The 13,193-nt window shown below is 36.7% G+C and overlaps 1 protein-coding gene across 1 annotated transcript in view; it reads right to left on the bottom strand.

The window, feature by feature from the left end:
* The window catches only part of dnah9 (dynein, axonemal, heavy chain 9), a 550,870-nt gene that overhangs the window by 484,028 nt on the left and 53,649 nt on the right, over nucleotides 1–13,193 (bottom strand). The window contains exons 15-16 of the mRNA XM_073025877.1: nucleotides 11,293–11,428; nucleotides 540–736 (exon numbers count right to left, since the gene is read on the bottom strand). Of these exons, the coding sequence (XP_072881978.1) occupies nucleotides 540–736; nucleotides 11,293–11,428 (333 nt within the window). The remainder of the gene's footprint in view (nucleotides 1–539; nucleotides 737–11,292; nucleotides 11,429–13,193) is intronic.

Below are 13,193 nucleotides of genomic sequence, written 5' to 3'. Positions count from 1 at the left end.
TTGAAGGACTCATTTCTATCCTATGCAATTCCAAGACTTATTGAAAGTATCTGAGAAAACCACCATCTCCAATGATAGTTTTCACTGAATTCTTCTCACAGCTGCTTCTGACTACAGTGGGGGGAAAATGCTTAACTTCATTTCTAACATTAAAACAAGAATGATTTGAAATACTTCCTAGTTTTGATATGGTTTTTATTCATCTATAATATTAGCTTTTAGCAGTTAATTCAAAAAGACCCTCAAAGTTACTTAATTTTCCATTACAGTTATTATCATTTCTGATTAATAAAGATGAACCAAAAGTTATATTTTCAAAATTGCAAATTTATTGCTATTAGACAAAGTAACTAGAAAAACATAATGACACATACAGTATATATGGCATTCTTAATTCAGCCCATCCATCAAAAATCTCCAGTGTGAGCCAAATGACTCTCCATTAAAGTAAGGATCTGCAATTGGCATTACACCCAAAACATCACATTTCCTATCTGAAAAGCTGGGGTGAAACAAGCGGATATTAAATACCATCTTACCTGATAGTGAGGAAAAGTGGAGTGTTCTGCCAGTCTGGGTACCAAAGATGAAATATTGAAAACATCATTGATCAATCCATCCACCAGGTCATAGAAACTGTCACCACTGCCTATCTCAAGAGATGGGTGGAAGACCAAATCTGGAGAAACTAGATCCAACTGGGCTTCAAACAGTGGTGCAAGACCAGCTTTAGGTTCTATGATGAGAACAGAATAATGGAAACCTGTGTGATTTCTATGCAAAGTGTGAAGGCTTAAACAATAAATTTCCATGTTTCCTCTGTGTAATGAGGAAGATGTATAACCTAGCATTTTTCCACAAATAAGCAGAACATCTAAGTGCTTTTGAAAATCTACATCTTCCTGGCACTGCTGATCACTCAACATTTTTAATTGTCAGATGATAATTAAAAGGAGTTAAACTTAATCATCCTAAACCTCACAGAGAAAATGCTGTTGATCAATATTGGCTTACTGACTATCACTTATGGTTTAACATATTAAGAACATTTGATTCCCTGCATCTGTATTTGATGGAGTTCAGAAGGAAGAGGGAGAATCTCACTGAGGCCTACCAGGTATTGCAAGCCTGAAGAGAGAGCATGTGGAGAGGATGCTTTCATTAGTAGAAGAGTCTAGGATCGAAGGGCATGGCCTCATAATAAAGAAACACTCCCTTAAATGAGGAGGAATTTCTTCAGCCAGTGAGTGATGAATCTATAGAATTTCACTCCGGGAGTGCTTTGGAAGGCAAGCCTTTGGATATACTTAAGACAGAGATTCTCAAGTTCCTGATTGGTAAGAGGTTAAAGGTTATAGGAAGAAAACATGAGAATATGGTTGAAAAAAGATCAGCCATGATTGAGTATCACTGAGAAGACTTCGTAAGACAACTCAAGGGGCAAAATGAGCTAATTCTGCTCCTGCATTTTATGTTCTGATTACGTGCTGAGAGTTTGGCCGGCAGGCTCATGTCACCAAAGACAAAGTGATAACTACCACCCTTGATAAAGCTTGGATTTTTCTGGACTATTGGATGATAATCTTTACTAATACCTGAAAATTGTTATTTCACTCTTTTTTACATGGCAACAGCAGAATAATACATTTTCCAGTGAACCTGGTGAGTTTAAAAAGAACAGGAAATACACAAGTACCAGGTTTTGACCACAAGTCTACCGTACATATTGCTCGCGCTCAGGGTGACTAACTCAAATTCTGGGTGAATGAGCCAGATACTAGGAACATTCAGATGTTGAATTAACGCTATTTTATTTGCTACAATCCTTTAAGTTACAAGCTGCAAATGGTTTAAGGTGCATTTTTTCCCCTCGGTATTTTCCCATACTTTTTTTTCCATGTAAGGTATCCAGGAGATGCAACCTGACAGGCCCTTGAGAAAAAGTAAAGCTGGAGTGATGATGGAAGTATGACTTGTTTAGTTTTATACACAAAGTAAACACTTCAGGTACAGACACTACATGTGTAAGAGAGCAAAAAGGCAAAATCTATTTCTGGTGAGACAGTGGTCATCAGTCCTGGAGTTAGGGTAAATTGTGATGAATTCAGAGTCCAGAGTATGATGTTGAGTTCTACTGCAGAGCATTCAATTGCAGATCTGGAAAGCCATGCTATCTCGCAAGGCTTTAATGACCCAATTTCATTTACATTTTTTAAGCAATGCTCCCAGCTGTAGCTTTCATGGGAGCACAGTAATAGCCACAAAGCATCTGACCATTACAGTGGAAGCTCAGACTACAACCATGCAATCTCAGCTGTCCATCATTAAAACTGCACAGCACAAGTGGGCTGACAACCTAGTATGTTTTGAGCTATAAAGGATCTAAATGGCCAGCAGTTAATGGTGTGGAAGAGCTGTTAAAAATGGCCCAAACTGCAGAAAGATCTGAAATGTTGCACATTAGTTCAGCATCCTTGAAAAGAGCAAGCCACTACCAATTTCCTGAAGTTCTAAAATTTGCAGCATTTGTGCAGTTAAATTGAATTAAACATGGCACAGAAAGTTATTGATAGCAGTTAATGATGCAAGAATTCCTTACATTGCAAGATTTATGCTTCAAATACTTTGCCTTATTTCGGCATGTAGCAAGTTATTCATTCAGGTTTTTAAAACTTCAGATTTCATATTGTTTTGCTTGTTTGTATTGTGTTTTTTCCCCTAAATCTTTCTACAAACCCCATTTCCAGAAAAGTTGGGATATTTTCCAAAATGCAATAAAAACAAAAATCTGTGATATGTTAATTCACATGAACCTTATATAACTGACAAATGTACAAAGAAAAGATTTTCAATAGTTTTACTGACCAACTTAATTGTATTTTGTAAATATACACAAATTTAGAATTTGATGGCTGCAATACACTCAACAAAAGTTGGGACAGAGGCATGTTTACCATTGTGTTACATCACCTTTCCTTTTAATAACACTTTTTAATCATTTTGGAACTGAGAATACTAATTGTAGTAGATTTGCAATAGGAAATTTTGTCCATTTTTGCTTGATATAAGACTTCAGCTGCTCAACAGTCCATGGTCTCCGTTGTCTGATTCTCCTCTTCATGATGCACCATACATTTTCAATAGGAGATAGATCTGGACTGGCAGCAGGCCAGTCAAGCACTCGCACTCTGTGTCTACAAAGCCACGCTGTTATAGCCCGTGCAGAATGTGGTCTGGCATTGTCCTGCTGAAATAAGCATGGACGTCCTGGGAAGAGACGTCGCCTTGATGGCAACATATGTCTCTCTAAAAACCTAATATACCCCTCAGAGTCAATGGTACCTTCACATACATGCAACCTACCCATGCCGTGGGCACTGATGCACCCCCATACCATCACAGATGCTGGCTTTTGCACCTTTCGCTGATAACAATCAGGACGGTCGTTTTCATCTTTGGCACGGAGAACTCGACGCACATTTTTTCCGAAAACTAGCTGAAATGTGGACTCATCTGACCACAGCACATGGTTCCACAGTCTTTTGGTCCATCTGAGATTAGCTCGGGCCCAGAGAACTCACCGGCGTTTCTGTATAGAGTTGATGTATGGCTTCCTCCTTGCATAATACAGTTTCAAGTTGCATTTCTGGATGCAGCGACGGACTGTGTTAAGTGACAATGGTTTTCCGAAGTACTCCCGAGCCCAGGTGGCTATAATTGTCACAGTAGCATGATGGTTTCTTGCACAGTGCCACCTGAGGGCTCGAAGATCACGCACATTCAACAGTGGTTTCCAACCTTGCCCTTTACGCACTGAGATGTCTCTGAATTCTCTGAAACTTTTCACAATATTATGTACCGTAGATGTTGAAAGACCTAAATTCTCTGCAATCTTGCGTTGAGAAATGTTCCTTTTGAACTGACTAACAATTCTCTCACGAATTTTGGCACAAAGGGGTGAGCCATGACCCATCCTTGCTTGCAAAGACTGAGCCTTTGATGGACGCTACTTTTATACCCAGTCATGATACCTCACCTGCTACCAATTAGCCTGCTTAATGTGGAGTCTTCCAAACCAGTGTTACTTGAATATTCTGTGCACTTTTCTCTTTCAATCTTTTTATTAATATTTAGAATATTATGAATGAGATACAATTCAAATATTGGTAAGGGATTACAAATATATAGACTCCCATTATACATAAAGTATTACATAAACAATGAATAGAGCATAAGTAAGTTTCCCAAAACATAAACCGTATAGTATATATATGAACAAGGTAAGTTTAGATATTTCATAATATATAGTGTAAAAAAGAGAAAAAAATCTATCTAAGGAAATTAGCTAATCTACTAATCTAGTATCAAGAAAAAGAAAAAAACAAAGAAGAAAAAAAAATAAAAAAAACTTTTAAAAAGAGAAAAAAAAGGGCTGTTCATAGTATCTCACGAGTATACATAAACATCAATGACGTCAACTCCGATCCTCTCAACATACATACGGTTAAAGCTGAAAAAAAAACCAATAAGCCCGGCACAGGGCCATTACATCATATGAAAATATTGAATAAATGGTCTCCATATCTTTTCAAATTTAATAGAAGTATCAAATACAGCACTTCTAATTTTTTCTAAATTTAGACATAACATAGTTTGAGAAAGCCAATGAAATACCGTGGGAGGATTAATTTCCTTCCAATTCAACAAAATAGATCTTCTAGCCATCAAAGTGAGAAAAGCAATCATTCGACAGGCGGAAGGAGATAAGTGAAGTAAGTCCATCATCGGTAAACCAAAAATTGCGGTAATAGGATGGGGTTGTAAATCAGTGTTCAATACCGCCGAAATAATATCAAAAATATCTTTCCAATATTTTCTCAAAAGTGGACACGACCAAAACATATGAGTTAAAGAAGCGATTTCTAAATGACATCTGTCACAAATAGGGTTTATATGAGAATAAAAATGAGCTAATTTATCCTTGGACATATGGGCCCTATGTACAACCTTAAATTGTAATAATGAATGTTTGGCACATATAGATGATGTATTAACTAATTTAAGAATTCTATCCCAATTCTCAATAGGAATAATAAGATTAAGTTCTCTTTCCCAATCATTTTTGGTCTTATCAAAGGGCACTGAACGTATCTTCATAATTATATTATAAAGTTTTGATATAAGCCCTTTTTGAAAAGGGTTTAGTTCAAACAAACTTTCCAAAGTATCTGAAGACAGAGAATTTGGGAACGAAGGAAGTACCGTACTTAAAAAATGCCTAACCTGTAAGTATCTAAAAAAATGAGATCTAGGCAAATTATATTTATTAGCTAGTTGCTCAAAGGACATAAAACAGTTGTCCAAAAATAAGTCGGAAAATCTTAATAATCCCTTAGTTTTCCAAGCCAAAAAAGCATGATCTATAATTGAGGGATGGAAAAAACAATTAGATACAATAGGACTATTTAACATGAATTGAGTCAACCCGAAAAATTTCCGAAATTGAAACCATATACGTAAGGTATATTTAACTATCGGGTTGTCAATTCGCTTCGGCAATTTAGAAAGAGCAAAAGGGAGAGATGTCCCTAAGATAGAACCCAGAGCATAAGCAGAAACCGATTTGGTTTCCAAACTCACCCAATGAGGGCCAAAAGGACCATCCCATTCTTTCAACCAACATATCAAATATCTAATATTAACTGCCCAATAATAAAATCTGAAATTGGGTAATGCCAACCCACCATCCTTCTTTGTCTTCTGTAAGTATATTTTACCTAACCTGGGATTTTTATTCTGCCATATATATGAAGAAATTTTTGAATCAACATTAGTAAAAAAGGATTTCGGAATAAAAATTGGTACCGCTTGAAAAACATATAAAAATTTAGGTAAAATAACCATCTTAATAGCATTAATCCTACCTATCAGAGATAAAGATAATGGTGACCACTTAGTAAACAAACCTTTAATCTGATCAATTAAGGGTAAAAAATTAAACCGAAATAATTCTTTATGGTTTTTGGTAATTTTAATCCCTAAATAAGTAAAAGAATCGTTAGCTAATTTAAAAGGTAAAATACCATAATTTGGGACCTGTTTATTCAAAGGAAACAATTCACTCTTATTAAGATTTAACTTATACCCAGAAAACTCACTAAATTGAGCCAACAATGATAAGACTGCTGGAATAGATTTCTCAGGATTAGAGATGAATAATAATAAATCGTCTGCATATAAAGATACCTTATGAATATCTGTTCCACGATTAATACCCAAAATATCATGTGATTCTCTGATGGCAATTGCCAAAGGTTCTAAAGCGATGTTAAAAAGTAATGGACTAAGAGGACAACCTTGTCTAGTGCCCCGAAATAAACGAAAAAATGGAGATCTTTGATTATTAGTAAACACCGAGGCTACTGGAGTTTGATATATCAGTTTAATCCAAGAAATGAAGGTCGGACTAAAATTAAACTTCTCCAACACATAAAATAAGTAGGGCCATTCAACTCTATCAAATGCTTTTTCCGCATCTAATGATATAACACATTCTGAAATATTATGTGAAGGAGTATAAACAATATTCAATAATCTCCTAACATTGAAAAAAGAATAGCGATTTTTAATAAAACCGGTTTGATCTTCCGAAATAATTTGGGGTAATACCTTCTCCAACCTAGAAGCCAGCAACTTGGAAAAAATCTTAGAATCCACATTCAATAAAGATATTGGTCTGTAGGATGCACAATCAGTAGGGTCTTTATCTTTCTTCAGTATTAAAGAAATGGAAGCTCTATAAAAAGATTGTGGCAACTTCCCCAATCTAATTGCTTCTTCAAACACCTTGCATAGCCAAGGAGATAGAGTATCAGAAAAACATTTTAAAAATTCTACTGTAAACCCATCTGGACCTGGTGCTTTCCCAGAGTTCATTGAGGAAATAACCCCTTTAATTTCCGCATCTGTAAACGGAGTATCTATTACTGAAATATCATCAGATGATAGTTTTGGAAAATTCAATTTCCCGAGAAAATCACACATGGTATTATGATCCTGAGGGAATTCCGATTTATACAGGGAGGTATAAAAGTCTTGAAAAGACTTATTTATGTCATCATGGTTAACTGTCAAATCCCCGTTCTGCTGTCGAACCTTAGTAATCTGGCGTTTAACTGAAACATTCTTCAGCTGACTAGCTAACAGTTTTCCTGATTTATCACTATGTATATAGAAATCAGATTTGGTTTTCATTAATTGATTTTCTATCGGAGATGTAAGTAATAAACTATGTTCCATTTGAAGTTCAACCCTTTGTTTATAAAGTTCCATGCTAGGAGTAGTCGAATATTTCTTGTCAATCTCTTTAATTTTATCAACCAGTAAAAGAGTTTCCTTCTTAATGCGTTTTCTCAGACCAGCAGAATACGAGATAATCTGTCCACGTATATACGCTTTTAAAGTGTCCCAAAGTGTTCCGCATGTGATATCCTCCGTGGAATTAGTTGAAAAGAAGAAATCAATCTGTTCCTTCATAAATTTAATAAAGTCCGGTTCTTGCAATAAGGTAGAGTCAAATCGCCATTGTCTAGCATTTAAAGCTGTATCCGTAAAATTAATAGAAAGTTTTAATGGAGCATGGTCAGAAATAGCTATAATATCATAATTACAACCAATTACCAATGGAATAAAACAAGAGTCAATAAAAAAATAATCAATTCTCGAATAGGAGTGATAAACATGTGAGAAAAAAGAAAACTCTTTGTCCTTAGGATGACGAAATCTCCAAATATCAAAAACTCCATTATCAGTCAGAAAGGAGTTAATACAAGTGGCCGACTTATTGGGTAAAGTCTGAATAGTTGTAGATTTGTCCATCAAAGGAATTAAACAACAATTAAAGTCACCACCCATTATTAATTTATATTCATTTAAATTAGGTAAAGAAGTAAATAAGGACTTAAAAAAGTCAGGACAATCCACATTTGGGGCATAAACATTAACCATAGCAACCTTTTTATTACCGAGTAAACCCGTAATTAACAAAAATCTACCATTCGGATCCGAAAGAATATCGTGTTGAACAAATGTGATAGAGGAGTCAATAAAAATTGAAACTCCCTTAACTTTGGCATTCGAATTCGAATGATATTGTTGACCCCGCCAAGACCTAAAAAAGCGATATTTGTCCTCCTTCCTCACATGAGTTTCTTGTACAAAAATAATATGAGCATTAAGTCTTTGGAATACTTTGAAAATCTTCTTTCGTTTAATCGGATGGTTTAATCCATTAGTATTCCAAGACACAAAGTTAATGGTTTGAACCATGTTTCCAAAGTCATCCCTTTGGTATATAAAGGGTTAACCATGTTATAAACTCATGCATCCGGAAGAGGGACAAAAATAAAGAGCGGACCCGGAAGTGACGACATCGTAGACATATTTGTAGTTCATGAACAGCCCAAGTAAAAAAACTAAAACAAATTGATAAGAAAAAAATTAAAAAGGAGAACAGACCAACCCCCACCCCCATATGAAAAGGAAAAAAAGCCAAAATATGGCTAGAAAAAAGAAAAAATGAAACTAACTCTAACCCCATATCAGCGGCAGACCACTCCGTGTTTAACGGATATATATAAAAAACCACCCGAACTTTAAGAATTATGTTCACAGTACTAAAAACTACGCTTCTTAATATGCTGAGTTATAAAGAAAAAGGGAATAAAATCATTAAAAGTTTATAAATCGGTTTATAACCCAAACAAATCAAGAAGTATTTAAACTATGATAAGCGATGCATTATAGGAAGAAGACGAAAAAAGAAGCAATAACGCCATCTTAAACTAAACCAATACTTTACAAAAAACCATTATCTTGATATTAAACAAAAAATTCACTTCGAAAGGTTAAAAATATACCTTCAAGGGAACAAAAATAGTAGACAAAAATATAGTATAGTAGTTAAAGTGTATAAGACAGAGCGATTAATATAACGAAAACACACTTTAACTTAAATATGAAGTATAGGATAAACCTACACCAATAACCAGAGACTAACCCTGGTTTAAAAAATCAAAAACCATCTTTCACGATCAGAATCACTCATTTACTGGAGAGTAGTAACTGTATCAGTATGGAAGTTCTCTTCCAAATACTTTTTCGCTTCAAAGGTAGACAAAAATACTTTACACGGAGCATTCGGGGGGGAGATCCTGAGCTTCGCCGGGTATAAGAGCGCAGGTTTTAGATTTTTCTCATAACATTCAGACATCAGAGGTTTAAAAAGCAGTCTTTTTCTCATGATTTCTGGGCTAAAATCCTGGACCAAGCGAAAAGAATAATCACGAAATTTAATCATCCCAGCCCTTCGAGCTTCACGAATGAGTTGTTCTTTATCGTGTACGTAATGAAATCGGACGATTACCACCGGGGGCTTATCTGAAATCGTCGGTGATCGACTCCAAATTCTATGTGCTCGGTCAAGTAGCGGAGGGTTTACTGGAAAAACCGACGGAAACGCATCTTTTAGAAATTGAGCAAAGTATTTCGAAGGATCGCCTTGTTCTATGCCGTCTGGGAGACCAAGTATGCGTAGGTTCTGTCTTCTGGACCGATTCTCCAAATCGACACTCTTGGCTTTAAGTGTCTCCACCAATTTAATAGTCGAAATTAGATCCTGTTGCAATTTTTCAATTGTCGAATCTCGTTTCCGCGCTTCCTCTTGCAGCAATGAGATAAGCGCTTGCTGCTGGTTAATTACTGAATCCGTCTTAACCATATAATCTTGAAAAACCTTTATGTCTCGTTGAAAAGCCTGACGTTGTTCCTCAAATTTTTTATCCAAAAGCTCCATAAGCAGTTCATAAGTTAACTCAGTGCGTTGAGGTTGAGCTGGCTTCTTTCCATTACCGTTCGGGTTTCGCCCCGGTTCTCGTCCTTTGGATCTAAGAGCCATTTCTGTTTGCATATCTTCCAAAATTCACGATAAAATCTTAACAAAAAGCCCGAGAAAGTAGCAAAAGTCTTTTGGTGTAGGTAACAATAAGTTGAATAAGGGTGATCAAAGGTTAAAATAAGTAAAGATTATGGAGCGGATCTGAAACAGTACTCACTCCATGAGCGTCTCCCGCTGACTCCTCTGTGCACTTTTCAATCTTATTTTAACTCTGTCCCAACTTTTGTTGAGTGTGTTGCAGCTACCAAATTCTAAATTTGTGTACATTTACAAATTACAATTATGTTGGTCAGTAAAACTATTGAAAATCTTTTCTTTGTACTTTTGTCAGTTAAATAAGGATTCACGTGAATTAACATCACAGATTTTTGTTTGTATTGCATTTTGGAAAATATCCCAACTTTTCTGGAAATGGGGTTTGTAAAAACAATCTTTTTCCTCTCACATTTATCAACCAAATCGATTCTAATTTGCACTTGCTTTCCATGTTGTCCTCTGTATCTTTCTTTTTCCTATTTAATAGATTGAATAGGATGCTGAACTAATTGTTCATTACAGATGAGCATGACATAGCATTAATAAGCTGCATTTCAAGCAAATATGTGCTGCAGGAAATTTGAGTTCAATTGGTCCAGAAGATTAAGGCACGTAGGATCATGGAGATTTGATAGATTGGATTCAAAATTCACTTGAATAAAAAAGACAGAGGATAATTGTGAGAAGGTGTTATTCTGACTGAAGGTCTGTGACCAGGATCAGTGCTGAGACCCCAGTTGTTCGTAATATATATATATATATAAATAATTGCGATGCAGACAGAATTGCTGATAGGGTTGAGTTAGCAATTGACAAGTATTGTATACAATGAGCAGAACTGCACACAATACTCCAAATGCAGTTACACCAAGGTTTTGTACAGCTGCCATATGATGTTCAAACTTCTATACTTGAAGTAACCTATGAAGGCAAGCAGATTACAAAAGTTCTTAGCGACCTTATCCACCTACTTCATCACTTTCAGTAAGCCAGTTATACGCACCCAATCTCAGTACATAAATACTCTAAGGTCCCTGCTGTTACTCCTTATGGCTATGTTGTCCACTGCAAATTGCCCCTAGTGTTAGAAATTGATATGTAACTGGGGGATATGTGTGGGATTCAAGTAAACACATGCCTGATGGTCAGTGCAAATTTTATGGGCAGAACAGCCTCTTTCTGTGTTTTCATTAAGTTAAAATAATGGAACCTACTCTACCACAACAATAAGCATTTCCTCATTGTGTGACCATTATAAATTGATGATTAGGAATAATATTACTGGAATAAATTATTCTTACCAGTGTTATCTACAAGGTAATTCAGGGACGCTTCAATAGCATTGAAGAAACCATCAATAACCATTTCATCAACGTAGTCAACATATGCCTTCCAAATGTTTGAAGTCACATCAGCTTGGAAGAGATTCAGATTGTCCTATTGATGGATAAAAATATTAGCCGTACATAATAAGATCCATAATCAGTGATTAAAAGAAGTAATACCATCAGGGAAATTTGGAAAACAAGTCACTAAAAACAAAAAAAATCCACGTGGTAAATATACAGCTTAATGCATTTTTGAAGTAATCACAATTTCTATATTTACCGTAGTTATATGAGACACACTTAAGAAATGCAACCAGCTTAATATGAAGTTATGAGCTGATATTCCTGCAGAGTAGAAATCTCAGCTAAAATTTACAACCCAATCTTCAAGATACTCTGCCTCACTTAAACAATTTTTGTTGAAATGAGGTCATTGCCCATTATCAGTACTTGTATCAGCACCAGTAGGATAAGGCTGATCTCTCGGATTCTTGTTCTAGCAGTAGATAATTCTGGCAGAAAATCTACTCTTCATTGCAGTGCATCATTTTTAAAATTAATAAATCATGGAACCATAGAAATTTAAAGCTTATAAGGAGGCCATTCAGCCCATTGCTCCTTCTAGCCTGGGGTGTATGGAGTGTCAGGGAGGGGTAGCACCTCTGGTGGGGAACATGTCACATCCTTTTCTGCTGGTTTGTCCACGTTTGGTCCCCACCTGGCACTCAGCTCTCACCTATGGCTCCCTGTAGCTGTTTACATGTGACAGCAGCCACACCCCGGGCAATGGCTTCGACAAGCTGGCTTAACCAGGTGAGGGCAGCCGACAGGTCTCAAACCCTCGGTGAGATAAGAAGTTGTCTATCCCAGCATGTGAAGACAGACTCCGGCAGATTGAGCGGACAAGACCAATGGAAGGTCCAACGTTCAAGAAGGCGGTGTCTGCAAGCATCGTGGAACTTGTAGAGCACGACAATACACAGATGATGTCCTGGTCATGCACTGCACTTAGTCTCATCTCCAGCCGTCTCGACTCTTGCCTTGCCACTGGATCCAGATGGGAATTGGGAAGAGAGTGCAAGGCTGATGCTGTGCAACTTCCCCTCACTTCAATCCAAGTCAAGTGCTAGTCTCGACACCACCATAAGCCGGCTGGTGGCATAGTGGCATCAGCGCTGGACTTCGGAGCAAGAGGTTCCAAGTTCAAATCCAGCTGGTTTGAACTTGCACCCTCTCCATTGTGCTGTGCTGAGTGTCGAGCTAACAAATCAACGTCGTAAAAAGTACTAATGTTATCGAGGTCTTCATTGAGACGATGGACGAACCGAACCTTCTAGCCTAAGGATGAAGTTATTTAAGCAAATCCCACTTGTCAGCTGTTGGCCCATAGCTTTGTGGAACATGATTCTTCAAGTAGTTAACCAGCTACATTTTAGAGATGACAAGGGTTAGCTTTCCACTAATCCTTTTGCCAATTAACTTAAGCCAATAAAGATCAAATATCCAAATGCAAAAACTCTGAAATGTGATTCTACTTTTCCCATGTAAATTACTCATCCTTATTTGCCCATTAACTCCTGTTTTGCTTTGTTAATCACTTATATTCAACTACTGGTAATTTACAGTAACCCCTACCCCCGCAAGTAAGCGACTAGCGTATCTAGGATGTGGCAGGAAACTAGCACTCAGAGGAAACTCATACAGTCACAGGACAAATGTGCAATCTCCACACACAGAACCCCTTGAGTTAGAAATGAACCTGTCATTGGAGCTGAAAGGTGGCAGCAATAATTGCTGCACCACACAGCTGCCCTTTAAACAAAAGTGAACCTAATTATCAGGCTAGAAAACAATCAGAATTGGGTTTAATATCA

This window comes from Hemitrygon akajei, chromosome 22, assembly GCF_048418815.1.
Source record: "Hemitrygon akajei chromosome 22, sHemAka1.3, whole genome shotgun sequence".
NCBI lineage: Eukaryota > Metazoa > Chordata > Chondrichthyes > Myliobatiformes > Dasyatidae > Hemitrygon > Hemitrygon akajei.
The sequence above is the reverse complement of the archived record's forward strand: the minus strand, read 5'-3'. Positions and strand labels throughout refer to the sequence as shown.